At 35.2% G+C, this 16,649-nt stretch overlaps 2 protein-coding genes and 2 long non-coding RNA genes across 10 annotated transcripts in view; 1 reads left to right on the top strand and 3 right to left on the bottom strand.

Annotated features, from left to right (window-relative positions):
• Nucleotides 1–232: 232 nt before the first annotated feature.
• Nucleotides 233–5,894, bottom strand: cts12 (cathepsin 12). Its single transcript, XM_048181474.1, has 8 exons — nt 5,801–5,894; nt 4,419–4,576; nt 4,041–4,163; nt 3,712–3,876; nt 1,501–1,722; nt 1,224–1,392; nt 554–659; nt 233–373 (listed from the first exon to the last, which is right to left on the bottom strand). The coding sequence occupies exons 1-8, from the start codon at nt 5,892–5,894 to the stop codon at nt 274–276; spliced, it is 1,137 nt and encodes a 378-aa protein (XP_048037431.1). The 3' UTR covers nt 233–273.
• Nucleotides 5,895–10,002: 4,108 nt separating this feature from the next.
• Nucleotides 10,003–16,649, bottom strand: part of osbpl1a (oxysterol binding protein-like 1A) — a 25,319-nt gene continuing 18,672 nt past the window's right edge. For 6 of the 7 annotated variants that reach the window (XM_048164382.1, XM_048164397.1, XM_048164411.1 and 3 more), the window contains 8 exons: nt 14,767–14,874; nt 14,582–14,671; nt 14,367–14,493; nt 14,123–14,239; nt 12,193–12,316; nt 11,972–12,062; nt 11,289–11,309; nt 10,003–10,596 (listed from right to left, as the gene is read on the bottom strand). In XM_048164382.1, coding sequence (XP_048020339.1) covers nt 10,494–10,596; nt 11,289–11,309; nt 11,972–12,062; nt 12,193–12,316; nt 14,123–14,239; nt 14,367–14,493; nt 14,582–14,671; nt 14,767–14,874 — 781 coding nt within the window. In that variant the 3' untranslated portion in view covers nt 10,003–10,493. The remainder of the gene's footprint in view (nt 10,597–11,288; nt 11,310–11,971; nt 12,063–12,192; nt 12,317–14,122; nt 14,240–14,366; nt 14,494–14,581; nt 14,672–14,766; nt 14,875–16,649) is intronic. The other variant, XM_048164389.1, reaches the window with a different exon arrangement.
• LOC125251438 lies at nt 10,483–10,912 on the top strand. Its single transcript, XR_007181000.1, has 2 exons — nt 10,483–10,624; nt 10,776–10,912. It is a non-coding gene; the product is annotated as an uncharacterized LOC125251438 (long non-coding RNA).
• On the bottom strand, nt 11,503–11,965 carry LOC125251443. The gene is made up of 2 exons (XR_007181001.1): nt 11,718–11,965; nt 11,503–11,617 (listed from the first exon to the last, which is right to left on the bottom strand). It is a non-coding gene; the product is annotated as an uncharacterized LOC125251443 (long non-coding RNA).

Below are 16,649 nucleotides of genomic sequence, written 5' to 3'. Positions count from 1 at the left end.
TTTAAGCATATGACCTCGTCTCCATTAGTAGCCTATTGTGAGAACTAACAGCTTATAGTTTCAAAACACACCTGGGTATGCAACAAAAAACCCAGTTTACACAGTGGGAGAGGTTGTGTGAAAAAATCGGATAAAACACCTTAAGATGGGCTGCAAACACATTATGAATAAAGTACAGCTCTGTAGTGCTGTTGTTCTGCTGCCCTTAATGAACTGATTTCTGACACAAAAATAAGACCTCATTAGTCTTTATTGGAAAATGTCTCGTTCGTCTCACACGATGGGATAAAGAGCATAGCTGGCGATCCCGCAAGTATTTTTGCCATTGCGTATCATTCGCATGTAGCCTCCTTCTCCCCATCCTGTACCCCAACTGAGAAAAGACAAACATAGTATTTTATGAAGTAACTTTTTATTATCGTAATGAACTTATCTACACTGCAAGTGCACAACGTTTAAAAAAGGTGTGTTTAGTTGTTGTGTAGTTTGTTGTGTTGTGTTGCTAGCAGTGAACATGATGTGGTAATGTACTAAGTGCTGGGCGTTCTCTCACCTGTTTTTGATTATCCAGTAATCTTTGCCCTCCTCTGAGCCATAACCAACCACAAGCACAGCATGGTTGAGGTTGTTAGGGTTACAGTGTGATTCCTTGTAGATTCCTATAATATAATATAATATAATATAATATAATATAATATAATTAATAATATATCATTATATACAGTCAAACCAAAATTTATTCAGACACCTTGAACATTTCACTCATTAATACAGTTTATTCACTATAGTTTAAAAAAAAAAAGTAATAAAAATATGACAAGTTCTCAGAGTTAAACTGTGTCAGAAAAAATCTATAATCTTTATGTCAGATAACACTTAAGCAAAACATGATCAGGTAAGCAAAACATGGTCAAGTGTCAAGTGAATAATTTTTTTTTCAAAATTTTTAGCAATTTTACTGGTCCACTGTATGAAGAATGTTTGGGTATATGATGTCACAGTTTATTTTTTATTTTGCTATCCTCACTTACATAAATTAACTATAGTGTCCTGCACCCACTAGTAAAAATATCAAAAATGTCTGAATAATTTTTGGTTTGACTGTTTATATATATATATATATATATATATATATATATAAAATAATATTATAGTGAGTGATATTTCTATCTATCTATCTCTATTTGTATATATTTGCGTATATCATTTTCCTGAAATCCTACCTGAACTGTAGAAGAGGAAGCTTGGATGATCGGCATCTATAGCGACAGTGATTGGACCAATGGTTGCCACGGCATCAGCCAGTGCCTGCTCATCTCCGGCCGGGATGAACCTGTAATCTCTGATTCTGGCAACAACTGAACTTCTGTCATAGAAACAGGGCTGAGTATCCTGGTAAAACCATAACCAAAAAAGATACATTCAGATTGGCCATCTCAGAAAAAAAAATAATACAGACTAAAAAAATCATACAGTCTTCAAACGAGCAAGATCTCTCACCGCCGACGTATAGGGATAAATATCAGAGCTCTCCAGGCCTTTATTGATCACATAATCATAGGCGTTTGCCATCCAGGCTCCGCTGCAGCCATACGTGCCATAAGGCCTGGAGCAGTCCACCAGTTGCTGCTCGCTGAGGGACACCAACCGTCCCGTCCTCTTGAACGTTTGGCCTTCGATGGCACCTGTAGTGCTAAAGGCCCAGCAAGACCCACAGTATCCCTGAAAAGAAATGACAAATCAGTCTTTTTTTTTTTTTTGCACCAAACATCCAGTACAATCATTTTCAACAGTGTATATATCCCAACTTAACAGGGAACGTTCTTAGAACTTTCGCTAATGTTCTGGGAAGGTTCTCTCAACGTTAAGAACAACCGTTTTTCCAGTATCATTAATAGAACGTTCGTTCATAGTTAACATTTTTTAAATGTCATTACTTGTTTCAGAATGTTAAGAGAACATTCAAAAGTAATGTTCCGATAATGTTTGAAGAATAATAAAATGAAATGTTCAGATAACCAAGAAACCAAAAAAAAAAAAAAAAACACCTTTTTTAACATTAAAGGCAGGGTAGGCAAAAAAATGTATAAATTTTTTTTTTTCAAAATTTGTTTAAACTTTATTTATATATCAATACATAATTAAAATGTAAGTACTCTGAAAAAGAAAGTATAAAAATCGAGTGTCTGTAGACCTCTCACGACTGTTTTAAAGACAGCTCATTATTTCCATTCACTCCACCCCCTCCCTTCTGGGCTCCTTCCAAAGCCACGCCCCCAAAACGCATGAACGTGCGACTCCGACCACTGAGCTGGAAGACGCGTTATTTACCTGAGACGAGCGGAGAGGAAGGAGCACAGTGCATGTAGTGACATCATGTCAGAATCACATGTAATAAAAATAACTTTATAATTATGAAGATAAACAAACAAGATGTATTTTAGTACTCACTATCAAGCTAGCATATTGATATTGGTAAAGTTTAAAATATATATTTTTTGATTCGCTAACGAGCTAGTTATCTATAAGGCAAAGCTAAAAACAGGTTGCATGATACACGTTTTTCCATTACCATCATTTACACTGTGATGAAGATGAATTTCGTGTAAGATTCATAACATATACGTTGTTCTACAGATCAACAGAGTAACATACACTCAAATATCAACTCACAACTGCATTGCAGACACAAAATAATAACACACACATACAACAAAGTGTGTACGACACACACAGATACAAGATAAAGACATCAGTAAACATAGGTAGAGAATATAAAAACAAAACAAAGGCGAAAAAAAACGTGCAGGTAAACTTACAGGTGAACATGGTAAAAGAGTTAGACAGAGGGTAAAATTATGCACAATTCAACACTATAGCTATCATTATTTATCGTCTCTACTACGGCTCGCTAAGTAATGTTATGTTAGCTATATTACGCAGCTAAGTGTGCTAATGACACATGCTTCATGAAAAAATAAACAAAAAAATACGTATGATCAAAATACAAAAAGAAAGATTTACCTGTCCAGCAGAAATAAAGCCATCAAGGAGTCACTTTTCAGCCCCTTGAGTTCCCTCAGTTCTCGCCATCGCTGGAAAGCCACGCCGATATTAACTCGCGTTTTATTTCTTTGTTTATCCAAAGACTTTTTGTTCATTGCCTTTTCTTGTACTGTTACTGTCTTCCTTTTTTTGCCTGGTTTGCCTTCACTAACTGCATAGGCCGATACTGTGCATTTAGCTTGCTGTTTCTCTGCCATTGTTTTGGTATTCCTAGGATCCATGCCTCTTGGATTCCCCAAATCAAACGTGCGCGCGCAAGTGGGCAGGTCATGTGTGGCAAAAGGGTGGTTGCCATGGTTGCGAGAGAGTGACAGCCGCCTAAGCCAATCCTATGTTTCGTCCCGGATGGAAATAATGAGCTGTGTTTAATACAGATTAAACGGTCTAGAGTCACTCGATTTTTATACTCTTTTTATCAGAGTTCTTACATTTTAATTATGCATGTATATATATAGAAAGTTTAAACAAATTTGGAACAAAATTTCTTACCTACCCTGCCTTTAAGAGAATTTTGAGAAATAAAGTTTTCATAACTTAATGGGAACGTTCGAAAATGTTCTTATATTTTTGTTAGCTGGGATGAAACTTTGAGATAAAAATAAGCATATCAGTGATGATCAACTAAATATTAGAAGAGAATCCCACCTGGTCTTTGACTTCAGTCACATATCCCTGTGCTCGATAATCAACATTGGTCAATCCCAGTCTGTTAGCATTGAAACGGAGCGACTGAGCAGATGCAACCTTTCCTCTCCTATTTATCGGGCCATTGATTTTGGCACCCAGCAAGCTGTTATACTCAATCTTGGTCTGAAGATAACACAAAAATGAGATGAGATATAATTTTGGACCACATTTTTGTACACTGTACATGACATCCACACCACTAGGTGTCAGTATAAGACCACCTTTAATGAAGCTTATAAAACAGTTTCACATAATTGCAAGTGAAGATTTTCCATCATATTACTCACGAGGTCACCATATTTGTTCATTGCCATGCTAAACGTTGACAATCCGAAATGGAAATCTTCATTGTTTCTCTCAATCATCTTCATGTTGGTTTCCCAGATGGTCTGTCTGTGAATGTCGTCACTCTACAGTAATAAAGTGAAACTTCATAAGGAATACACACAAAAATGCAGTGCATAACAGACATGATAATATGTTATCATCTTAACAATAAACTAAGTGACTTAAACCACGTTTATACAGGGTTAAGTTAAAGGAACAGTTCACCCAAAAATGAATTTTTAGTCTTTATTTATTCACCCTCATCGCTCATGTTTTTTATTTTTTTTTATTTTTTATTAACTGTCTCTTTAAGCCACACCCAAATTACCATAACTGACCTCTTCATCGTAGGATATTTTATGGATCTTTTTCCACAGAGTCCACTCTGAGGCGACCTCCTCTTCCGAATCTGCTGCCACCTGCAGAGGCGCCCACATCAAGAGTGTAAACACTGCCACTCTACCGAACAGCGCCACCCAGTGTGCTTGATAGGTATCTATGCAAATACAAAAAATTGCTTTACCACTTAGGATGAGCTGAAAGAGTTCTTATTGTTAGACTTTGTCTAGAGTTGTCTTATTGTTAGATAAATAAATGAAAGTATTGAGTTCAATTTTAGTTGCATGTTTGGTTAAACAAATCAATTTAAATTGAAGAATTTACTTAAACGTTTGAGGGTTTTTTGAGTTGCTATTATGATTCACTTTTAAAATAAAATAAAATAAAAAGTAAATAATAAAAAAAAAAACATGAGCCCAATTTAGGTTAAGATTTTGGTTCAGCAGTTAACTAAATAAGTAACAAAAATATTTAAACAACTGGTTATTTTTGGATTCACTATTACAATAAATATAAAAAACAAATGAATAAAATAAATAAAAATATTGATGACATTTTGTTTGCATTTTGGTTCAACAAATCAATGTAAGTAAATATTTATACTAAATATTTATTTAAAAGCTAAATATGTAACATAAATATTTACACTTGTTTATAATATTTACACCAGATCCAAAATGAACTCTTGGGTGTTTGCTTTGTTGTTCGCTGATTCACTTTTACAAACAAACAAATAATAAAAAAATAAAACAAAATGGGCACAATTTTTGGTTCAATTATTTGTTTGTTTGTAAAAGTGAATCAGATCAGTCTAAGAATAAGAACTCAAAAAAGCAAACAACCAAATGTTCATTTTGGATCTGGTGTAAATATTTAAATTGAATTGTTGAATCAAAAATGTAACCTAAATTGTGCTGATTGTTTTTGTTTAACAATTCAGTTTAAATAAATATTTATAACTAAATATGTAAAATAAATATTTACACTTTAGTTGTTTATAATATTTCATATCATATCCAAAACAAACTTTTGGTTGTTTGCTTTTTTGAGTTCTTATTCTTAGAATGATTCACTTTTACAAACAAATAAAAACAAATAAAATAAATAAAAATACTGAGCACAATTTAAGTTAGATTTTTGGTTCAACAATTAAATTTAAATATTTGTAATCGAATATGTAAAATAAATAGTTATGTCATGTCCAAAACAAACATTTGGTTGTTTGCTTTTTGAGTTCTTATTCTGATTCGCTTTTACAAACAAACAAATAAATAAACAAACAAAAACAATGAGCACAATAACAAAACATTTAACATAATATTTAAACAACTGAACTAAATAATATTTACACCATATCCAATATGATTCCTTCCAGACTTACCGAACATGTTGATGCACAGGCTCTGCAGAAAGTGACTGGCTGAGCGTCTCAGGTGCGGATGAAACTGCAGCACGTCTTCTGCATTATATACCATCATACGGAAGGTGTGTCCATACTGTTAGAACTTGCTATACCATGTCATCCTGCAAGAGGAAGGCACTAATTAACACGACTTAAAATGTTTAAAACTAACCAACAACTTGCCAAAACACTGACATTGCTGCACATAAAGCTTTCCCGAATGTCGTCTTAGGAAATCAATTGTGATGGTTCATATAACATCTTTTATTTTGTTATTGAATATTTAAATGAGGACTGAGTCAGCGATGTTTGAATGCCTGACGTGTTTTGTCTGACCTGATTTTTGTTTGGAATATAATGAACGTACTACTACAGACATTATATCCTCAAAGTATAGTGCATCCACACCAAGGCCTTTATTACGGGGGTGACTGCTGAGTCATCTGTCTTTCTTTTTCTCCAGTCAGGCTGTGTGTTCTTCGGTGCTGTCATAATGGTGTCATAATTTACCCCCATTATTACAGTTCATCCCATGATTGCCTCTGCAGGTCATATTTTGGGGCTTTTCATTTTACACAGTCTGAGTTGAAGGGCAGGTACAGGTGAACAGCCTTACGATTTGCCTTACAAAATTACTTTGCCTTATTAAATAAAAAGGTTAGCCTTTTTTTACTATAGCCTATATTTTTATATTATATGCTATAGCCTTTATTTTTTACCATAAACTATATATTTTTTACTATAGACTATATTTTTATACTATAGTGAATAGCCTTACAATTTTCCTTACACTTTGCTGTATTAAATATTATATTATATTTTATAATATAGACTAAAGTCTTTATTTTTACTATAGACTATCATTTTTTTACTATATTTTTATAGTATAGCAAATAGCCTTACAATTTTCCTTACAAATTACTTTAATGTATTAAATAAAAATAAATATAAAAACTATTTTTACTATAGCTTATTTTTAGATTTTTATACTATAGATTATTTTTATATTATATTTTATATTGTAGTGAATAGTTGTACAATTTTCATTATAAAATTACTTTGAATTAAATTTACCTGAATTAAAAAAATACAGTGGGTACGGAAAGTATTCAGACCCCCTTAAATTTTTCACTCTTTGTTATATTGCAGCCATTTGCTAAAATCATTTGTTCATTTTTTTCCTCATTAATGTACACACAGCACCCCATATTGACAGAAAAAACACAGAATTGTTGACATTTTTGCAGATTTATTAAAAAAGAAAAACTGAAATATCACATGGTCCTAAGTATTCAGACCCTTTGCTGTGACACTCATATATTTAACTCAGGTGCTGTCCATTTCTTCTGATCATCCTTGAGATGGTTCTACACCTTCATTTGAGTCCAGCTGTGTTTGATTATACTGATTGGACTTGATTGGGAAAGCCACACACCTGTCTATATAAGACCTTACAGCTCACAGTGCATGTCAGAGCAAATGAGAATCATGAGGTCAAAGAAACTGCCTGAAGAGCTCAGAGACAAGGCACAGATCTGGCCAAGGTTACAAAAAAAATTCTGCTGCACTTAAGGTTCCTAAGAGCACAGTGGCCTCCATAATCCTTAAATGGAAGACGTTTGGGATGACCAGAACCCTGTATAAATTTAATTACTATAGCTTATAGTTTTGCTTTTTAATTATTTTTATATGTTTATTTTATATGTATATATTTTCTTTACAAATTACTTGTTATTTTTGTTTTGTGTTATGACTTTACTCATTTAAACTTTAAAATATGAAAATTACACATTAGTGTATTAAATTTGCAATTTGCATGATATATCTAAATGATACAGACACCATGACCCTTTTGTAACAATTATCAAAATATTTAAATAATGCTTTATGTATGTAAATAATTTAAATAATGCTTTATGTATGTAAATAAACATTCTTTTTGGCATTTTATAATAAGATAACTAAAAAACTCCCCTCTGACAAATGCTTACTATCTATATCTTTTAAAAAATATCTAAAATTAGGGGTCTCTCTCACACACACATACATATACATACATATATATATAGAATTGTGTGTGTGTGTAGTATATCTGAAACGGCAAGGCTTGTGGGTTGCTCCTAGTCAGTAGTGGTGAGAATTTACAAACAGTGGTCCATAGAGGGACAAACCTCAAACTGATGACAGGGTGTTGGGCGCCCAAGGCTCAGTGATGCAAGAGGGTAACATAGTCTATCCCCTCTGGTCTGAGCCAACAGAAGGTCTACTGTGGCATGAGTCACACAAAATTTTATGATGGTTATGGGAGGAATGTGTCACGACACACAGCGCACTGCACTCTGCTGCGTATGGGGCTGCATAGTTACAGACCAACCATCGAAAGCACCTACAATGGACACGCAAGCATCGGAACTGGACCTTGGAGCAGTGGAAGGTTGCCTTGTTCGATGAGTCCCATTTATTTTTACATCATGTGGACTGTGTACATGTGTGTAGTTTACCTGGGGAAGTGATGGCACCAGGATGCACTGTAGGATGACGACAAGCTGGTGAAGGGAGTGTGATGCTCTGGGCAATGTTCTGCTGGGAAACCCTGGGTCCGGCGCTCATGTAGACGTAAATCTGACACGTCACCTACCTAAACATTGTTGCAGACCAGGTACACCCCTTCATATCAATTGTGGTCCCTGGTGGATGTGGCCTCTTTACGTATTATAATGCACCCAGCCACACTGCACACATTGTTCAGAAATGGTTTGAGGAACATGATGAAGAGTTCAAGGTGTTGCTCTGGCCTCCAAATTCCCCACATCTCAATCCAATTGAGCATCTGTGGGATGTGCTGGATCAACAAGTACGATCCAACCTTGTCGGTCCGCCTTGCAACCTACAGGACTTGAAGGATCTGCTGCTAATGTCTTGAAGCCAGATACCAGAGGACACCTTCAGAGGTCTTGTTGAGTGAGTCCATGTCTCGGTACTGTTTTGTCAGCACGTGGAGGACCAACAGCATATCAGCATATCATATCAAATTTAGATGGTCATAATGTTTTGTCTCATTATTTTCTGTCTTACTTTTCATATTGCATGAAATGATCATACACTTCTTTTTTTCAGTTTTATTTAGATGTGATGTAAATATCTTTAATGCCTTTTGAACAATTCTATGCATTACATCTGCAGTTTTTTTTTTAAGATAAATCTCTAAAAAAAAAAAAAATGTACACACAAAAACATGTAACAGCCACACAAAATAAATGGATATGGGGTTAAAAGTAGACTGCATTAAGTGACCATTACTGCTCCATGTTCCTGTTACTGACCAACTTTAAAATTTAAAAACAGATGAATAACTAATTCATGATAAATACATAATTAAAATAAGATTGTTATATTATAAATTAATATAACAAGACATTAGTTAATATATTAGTGACACCATAGAGGCATTCCTCTAAATAAAATTCAACAACACAACTGAAAGAGCAGCAGAAATAGACTCACTCCTAATACTGTATTGTGAGCGGAGAATATGAACTGTGAATTTGCATATTAAAAAGTTCTGATCCAAACGTAACAGTCATTTTCAAAATGAATTGTGTTTTACATTGGTATACATTTCAACCTCAACACAGTGGGAATGTTACGAACTTAAGAAATGACAAGTGATATTTTTAAAGGGTTAGTTCACCCCAAAATGAAAATAATGTCATTTATTACTCACGCTCTAGTCGTTCCACACCCGTATGACCTTCATTCATCTTCGGAACACAAACTAAGATATTTTTGATGATATTTTTTGCCAGCAATGGTACTTCCTCTCTGAAGATCCATAAAGGTACTAAAAACATATTTAAATCAGTTCATGTGAGTACAGTGGTTCAATCTTAATATTATAAAGCGACGAAAATATTTTTTTATGCGACAAAAAAAAAATTAATAAATAACGACTTTTTAACAATATCTAGTGATGGCCGATTTCAAAACACTGCCAAGTCGTTTAGTTTTTTTGGCGCACCAAAAATATTCTCGTCACTTTATAATATTAATATTGAACCACTGTACTCACATGAACTGATTTAAATATGTTTTTAGTACCTTTATGGATCTTGAGAGAGGAAGTACCATTGCTGGCGATACAGGCCTCATCGGATTTCATCAAAAATATCTTAATTTGTGTCCCGAAGATGAACGAAGGTCTTATGGGTGTAGAATGCCATGAGGGTGAGTAATAAATGCCATTATTTTCATTTTTGGCTGAACTAACCCTTAAACCCTTTGTCTTCCAATAACAGAAAACAAAATGGACTCAGACTTGAGCCTTGGGGGACACCCAAATTTACCAGTTAACAAATCTTTAAACAAATGTCCTATTTTGTAGGACAAAAATAGCACATTATTGCTATTACAGTACACTGATATTATTACTATATCAAGGCCAGCTTCTGACTATATCAAAAGCCTTGATTGTTGCATATGAAACTGTGAAAAATCTAAATTCAGCTATACAGAGAAGTGAGTTTAAAACAAAGTTGTCTTTTGGAAAAAGTACTGTATATATGATATTTGAAATATTCACCTGGCCAACCAGCCCAAGGTATGTGTTTTTATAGTTACATTAGGGGTAGTCTTAACTATACATTTATCAATGACAGTGCAAGATTCCTGTGGATCAGTATATGTCCGGTACTTGGGAATAATCACGGTCCCAGTAACCACTGGAGAACAGCCAGTCCTGAGAGCCATTGTGTGGATTTGGACCTTGATGAAACCACCTGTTTTGGGGAACGAGAAAAGGTTCAGGTCAGCAAACACGTAAAACCACTCATAGTTGATTATAACAAGACGGTTTTGCCACATTGAGTCTCCTAGGGTCAGTCAACTCAACAGCCAAACATGCGTAAGAAAATGTTTCTTTGACCCCATTACAATCATCTCTTTCTTCATTTAATAGATTCGGTGGAGCATTCGGCTGTAACACTTAAACCAGGTGTAAAGTTTCACCCTGCTCTCGCAGTAGAAGGCCAGAGAGCTCTGTTTACATTGTCTTATTCCACATTAAAAATAGATTGTCTAAGGGGGACATAAAAACAACACTCATTCCTTTGGTGTGAAGCCATTTACATATGATAATCTAAAAAAGACTGTTGAAGAGACTTGCTATATGTATAAATTTGGTGTAATACTAGTATTAATTTTTTTGCATCATAAATGGTCAATATTAATAACTTTTTGAGGTTTAAATTGTTTTTTAAAAGATCATATTGACAAACCCCACACACAAAACAAATGTTTTACTACTATTGTGTTTGTTGCAAGAGTTATTCTACCACAAAAATCAAATTGTGCAATAATTACAGACTGTGATTGTTACAAAGATCCTAGTTGCTCAAAGCAACAACGATTCAGGAGTGAAACTGCAGAGCAGTTGAATGCAAAGGACAGATCAACAAAGCAAGCATCAAACCTGGGGCCTGAGACGACGTTTCTGCTCATCGCAGTCACACGACAGATGATAACGCCAAAAGAAAAGAAAGGGAAAATGGGGTTAAATGCAAAGGACAGTGTCCAGTGAACCAGGACTAAGAGTGCTGTTAAACATCAATGAGTTACTTGTAAGCTATGGATTAAAAAATGGTGTAATAAATAAAAAAGTAAAATAAATTACTAAATTTAGTGTGCATAATAGAATTTGTTATGCAGTAAGTCACAAGCAAACCCTAATATTACACACACACAAAAAAATAATAATTCACTGAGTGCGTTTACATGTCGTTAGCCTCATAGCATAATTACCTGAGTCATTTTTTGGCCAAATTGTGTATCTGCCTTTGAAATATCATCTGGGCAATTATGCTATGAGGCTAACGATGTGCATCTTTCATAGCATAGTTACTACAGTTATTTTGACTACATTTTACATGGTATTTGCCAACACATTCATCAAAAAATTTGACTCTGAAAAACACTGTTTGAAGGAGATCCCATTTTTTGAGAATGATTTTTAAGTATTAACAATAACTGTAGTAACTTTTGGAAAAAGCGAACACCAAAATGATTGTGTGGAAATAAAAAACAATAATAAACAGTAATTGTTTCGTTAAAAAAAGAGAAAACAATACAAAACAAAACAGTAATAGAGTATTTCACCTCGTCTTCCACTCTTCATCCGACTTAGAGCGGTTCTTACGTGCCGCCCTCTGTTTCTCCTCCAATCGCTTCTTCTCCTCACTGGCCAGGTCTGGGATGATCAAAAAAGAAGTTGAATATTTCCATGTTGCTGGTTTGTGAGAAGTTCTACAGATATGCAATATGACATTATAAACCCATCATTTGCAATGGCACAAAAATGTACAAAGAAACACACATACCGATGTCGCCATTCTCCATGGCTCGTATATCCGGCCTCAGTCGGCTGTCTGTTTTTGGGATGACCGTTTCGATCTCTTTGTCCAGCTCATTGAGTTGCATTGCGAATGTAGTGAAGTTGTACATCTTTTTATATGCAAATAAAACCAAAATAAATATAGGGGAAAAAATGAGAAAATAAAAAGAAACAAATATAGAAAAAAGCTCAATTGACAGCATTTGTTGCATAATTGTGGTTACAACAAAAAATAATTCCTACTCGTCCCTTCAAGGTTAAATCAAGGTTACATTGAGCCTCTTAGAATGGAAGTGAATTTTTGGAGAATTTAAAAGCAAAAATGAGAAGCTTGTAATTTTATGAAAGCACTTACATTAAAGGATTAGTTCACTTTCAAAAAAATTTTTAATCCTGGAATGTTTTCATCAAAAACCTTCATTTCTTTTCGAATGAAGAGAGAAAGAAATTAACATCTTGGATGACATGGGGGTGAGTAAATTATCAGGAAAATTTTATTTGAAAGTGAACTAATCCTTTAAAGGGTTAGTTCACCAAAAAAAAAAATATCCCATAATTTACTCACCCTCAAGACATCCTAGGTGTATATGACTTTCTTCTTCCAACCAAACACAATCGGGAGTTATATTAAAAAATATCCTAGCTCTTCCAAGCTTTATAATGGGAGTGAATGGTGCCATTTTTTTTTTCGAAGCCCAAAAAAGCACATCCATCCATCATAAAAGTAATCCATATGGCTCCAGGGGGTTAATAAAGGCCTTCTGAAGCAAAGTGATGGGTTTTTGCAAGAAAAATTCTGTGCATTCACAACGGAGTCGAGTTTCGGCATATGACGCAGGCGTAATCTTAAGACTAGTGTTGTCAAAAGTACCGACTTCGGTACCTAGTCGCTACTGAAATGTAAAAAATGTGACGCTATGAGCGCTGTTGAGTGGATTCGTAAACATCTCTGATTGGCCGTTGTTTTCACGGCTCATCGGATATGTCTGTGATAGGCTTCACGCTGTAAAAACGTTGTAAATAGTCATCAATTAATCTCTTCACTAAGTGCTTACACAGATACACACGTGAGTGTTTGAAAGCAGGTGTCTATCGCAGATCGGTCCACCGTTAGACACCTGCTTTCAATCGCTCGCGCTCCCACTTTCAAAACGCTTTCAAATTCAAACACTTCCGTGTGCTTTCAAATTCTCCCACGCGTTGATCATTGTAGCCAATCACAGGCATATCCGATGAGCGCGTCAACACAATGGCCAATCAGAGATGTTTACGAATCCGCTCAACGCGTCACATTTTTAAAGTTTCAGTACCGATAAGTACCGAAGTCGGTACTTTTGACAACACTACCTGAGACTTTATGTATTCTGAAGCATCCTGGATAGACGTGTGAATGCACCATTTTAAGACTAATACAAATCTACAGTATTGCTTAAACAGCTCACTCCTTTTCACCATTTTCTTTGCTGTAAACAACGCACTCATCCACGTTCGTCACTTCTCACCGGAGCTTACGCTATGCTTACGTCATTGAAAGTGCGCATGGCAGTTACCAGAAGCCAGTTACTATAGTTTATAAAGTTATAAATATGGATATTTTTCTTACAAAAACGCATTGCTTTGCTTCAGAAGTCATTTATTAACCCCCTGGAGCCATATGGATTAATTTTATGATGGATGGATGTGCTTTTCTGGGCTTCAAAAAAAGAAAAGAAAAAAAAGGCACCATTTACTCCCTTTATAAAGCTTGGAAGAGCCAGGATATTTTTAATAAAACTCTGATTGTGTTTCGCTGAAAGAAGATATACAGCTGGCATGGCTTGAGGGTGAGTAGATTATGGGATAATTCTCATTTTTGTGTGTACTAACCCTTTAATGCAGACAAAGTTTCTCAGAGCGACAACTATTTTGGAACAGACCTGGACAGAGTTTGCTGGTCTAGGTGGTATTCTCCAGAGCAACTGACTTCCCGGGATCACATCCAGTGAATCTCCACCTGGTTGAGGTGTTTCTTCTGAGTCTGATGTCTGAGATAGCTGAGAAACACCAAGAAAACAGTTATAAAAACATGTAGTGTATCTCTGACATTTAGCCTTATTAGTCTGGCACCATTACAATAGATAGGAATCTTGACAAATGTTGTGTGAAAACATTCAGAAACACCTGTTTACTGCTCTTCTTGTCTTCCGACATTTTCTTATCATTCTTCTTTTGAGTTTCGAACAGAACCGGATCGACTATGTACATGCACTCCGTCCATTTCCCGTAAAGGATAAAAACCTTCTTTTTGCTATGTGGAATAAACAAATAATCAATGTAAAATGATGTGACGGTGGTGTGAAAATTTATGATGTAAATTATACTCTCAAACCACTGACCTCTTGTCCAAGATATAGCCTTCAACCTTATGTAATTCTTTCCCAAAAAGGCCACACGGTTTAAAACTCAGGCAGCATTTTTCACCGGTTCTATTGGGAAATATCAGTCAAAATGATCCATCAAGGGGCAACATTAGTCAAGTTTATAAAGTGAAACCAGAACTAGATAAGAATCTGGTTGGTACCTGTGGTTGATAACCTCCATACTGCCATATTGTTCGATCCACAGCTGTCCCACGATGATGTTGTGGACACAACACGTGGGATTTGTCCATGTGTACGCCTCATTATACCTGTAATGAGTTTTATATATGACATTTACTAAAACAATGGGTGTCGAAGTAGGTGTATACATTAATTTGTTTTCACAAACAAATCATGGTTCAACAAAAATGTTCGTGCTAGATGTTATTCTAAATTTTTTCCTTAATGTAGGAAAAATAAAACCACACATATGCAAAATCCGTGTACTCTGGGAGGCATAACAAATGTATTAAAGGTGCAATATGTAAGATTTTCTGTCCGCTAGAGGCCTATTCAAAACGAAGGCATGGCTTGATGGCGCCAAGTTTGAGCGCGGAATCAAGGGACATGTGGTCTTCACCTCACAGCCGGTGGAAAACAATCGGGATAGGACTCGGGAAGAAATCATGTTCATGGATGCAATTATTAACGTTACTGTAGTATGAAGCAGAGCAGGAACTTTTATTATGCCACAGTCGCCGGCGCCGTTTCCGTTTCCGTTTCCGCTTTTACGGTCATGAGTATGAGGTAACACTGCTCTGTTTATCATATTAGATACATTTGAGTGTGTTGAAAATGTTATAATGTTACTCTGTGCGTTCGCTTGGTGGCTGCTGTGAGACATTTGTTTGAGACACTGCAGTACACTAGATCGATTTTAGAATATCACATTAAATGCTGGATGGCTTGTGTTGATAAATGGCACGCAATTCATTTTAAAACGTATTGTATGATGGAGAAAATTCTGTATTACTGTTAATAAAAATAAAGCTGCATCTGATTATGCTATGTTAGCTACTTGACAAAATAGTGTATTTCTCTGAGGCATGGTAAAACATGGTACTCACAAAAAATCAAGAAAATTAGATTCAAACAATAAGACTAAACGTGTTGAGCTATATAACAATAATTAGTTTTCTGTCTATAAACATATAAAAACAGTTGTTCCCTGGTCTATTAAAATGTAAATATTGAAGCATCTTTGGTGTTTCCGTGGTTTTTACAAAATAAAACCGGAAACCGAGGCTTAACGCAGGTATGATGCAATTGACAGGCGACTCCTCACACGTCCCGGAGCCTTGGTTAAAATTGCACTTTTCTCACAATTTACAAATAGTTGCAAACATTTGGGATATTGTAAGTACTCAAGTGAACAAAATATATAACACTGGTCTAGTGTTTTTTTTTACTGCAATTTTACTGCAAAATTCTTATATATTGCACCTTTAAGATGAAATTTTATACATAGATATTTCATCTTAAATATATTATATCATATACAATAAAAAGGGTAAGAAAAGCTGCATAATAGATCGAGCTGTGAGGTCGAAACACATAGAAACACATAGAAACACAGATATGTTTGTACAGCTGGCTAATTAGAAATTGTTTTAAGTTTGTGCAGAAAGCCCTTATATGGAGGTGGTTTGGACATGTTTTTACAAATGACTTAACTTAGGCAAGTGGTCGCTCATTTAAAATACTCCAGTTTTATTAACATTATGTTGCATTCAGGCCATGTTGTAATTAATGTAATTATGAGATGACAACCTGTGACTTTCTACTCAGAGCTGTTCACATCCTTGGACTTGGATAGTAAGTGAACACTATCAACGCCAACATGAATCTGCAGTGGTCAGGTGGTATAGCAGTCACATGGTACAAGTCAGAGCTCTCCGAAAATTCTGAGTTTACAAGTTGTAATTACAAATTCTGCAAGGATGTGAACACATAATTACAATAATTCCACCATGGTGTGAACTCATTAAACTTATTAAAACAAGCTTTTTGCGAATTAGGTGAACATTTTTCATGAAAAATTCTC

The sequence above is a fragment of the Megalobrama amblycephala genome, linkage group LG2 (assembly GCF_018812025.1).
Source record: "Megalobrama amblycephala isolate DHTTF-2021 linkage group LG2, ASM1881202v1, whole genome shotgun sequence".
NCBI lineage: Eukaryota > Metazoa > Chordata > Actinopteri > Cypriniformes > Xenocyprididae > Megalobrama > Megalobrama amblycephala.
This window is presented reverse-complemented; position numbering and strand designations above follow the sequence as displayed.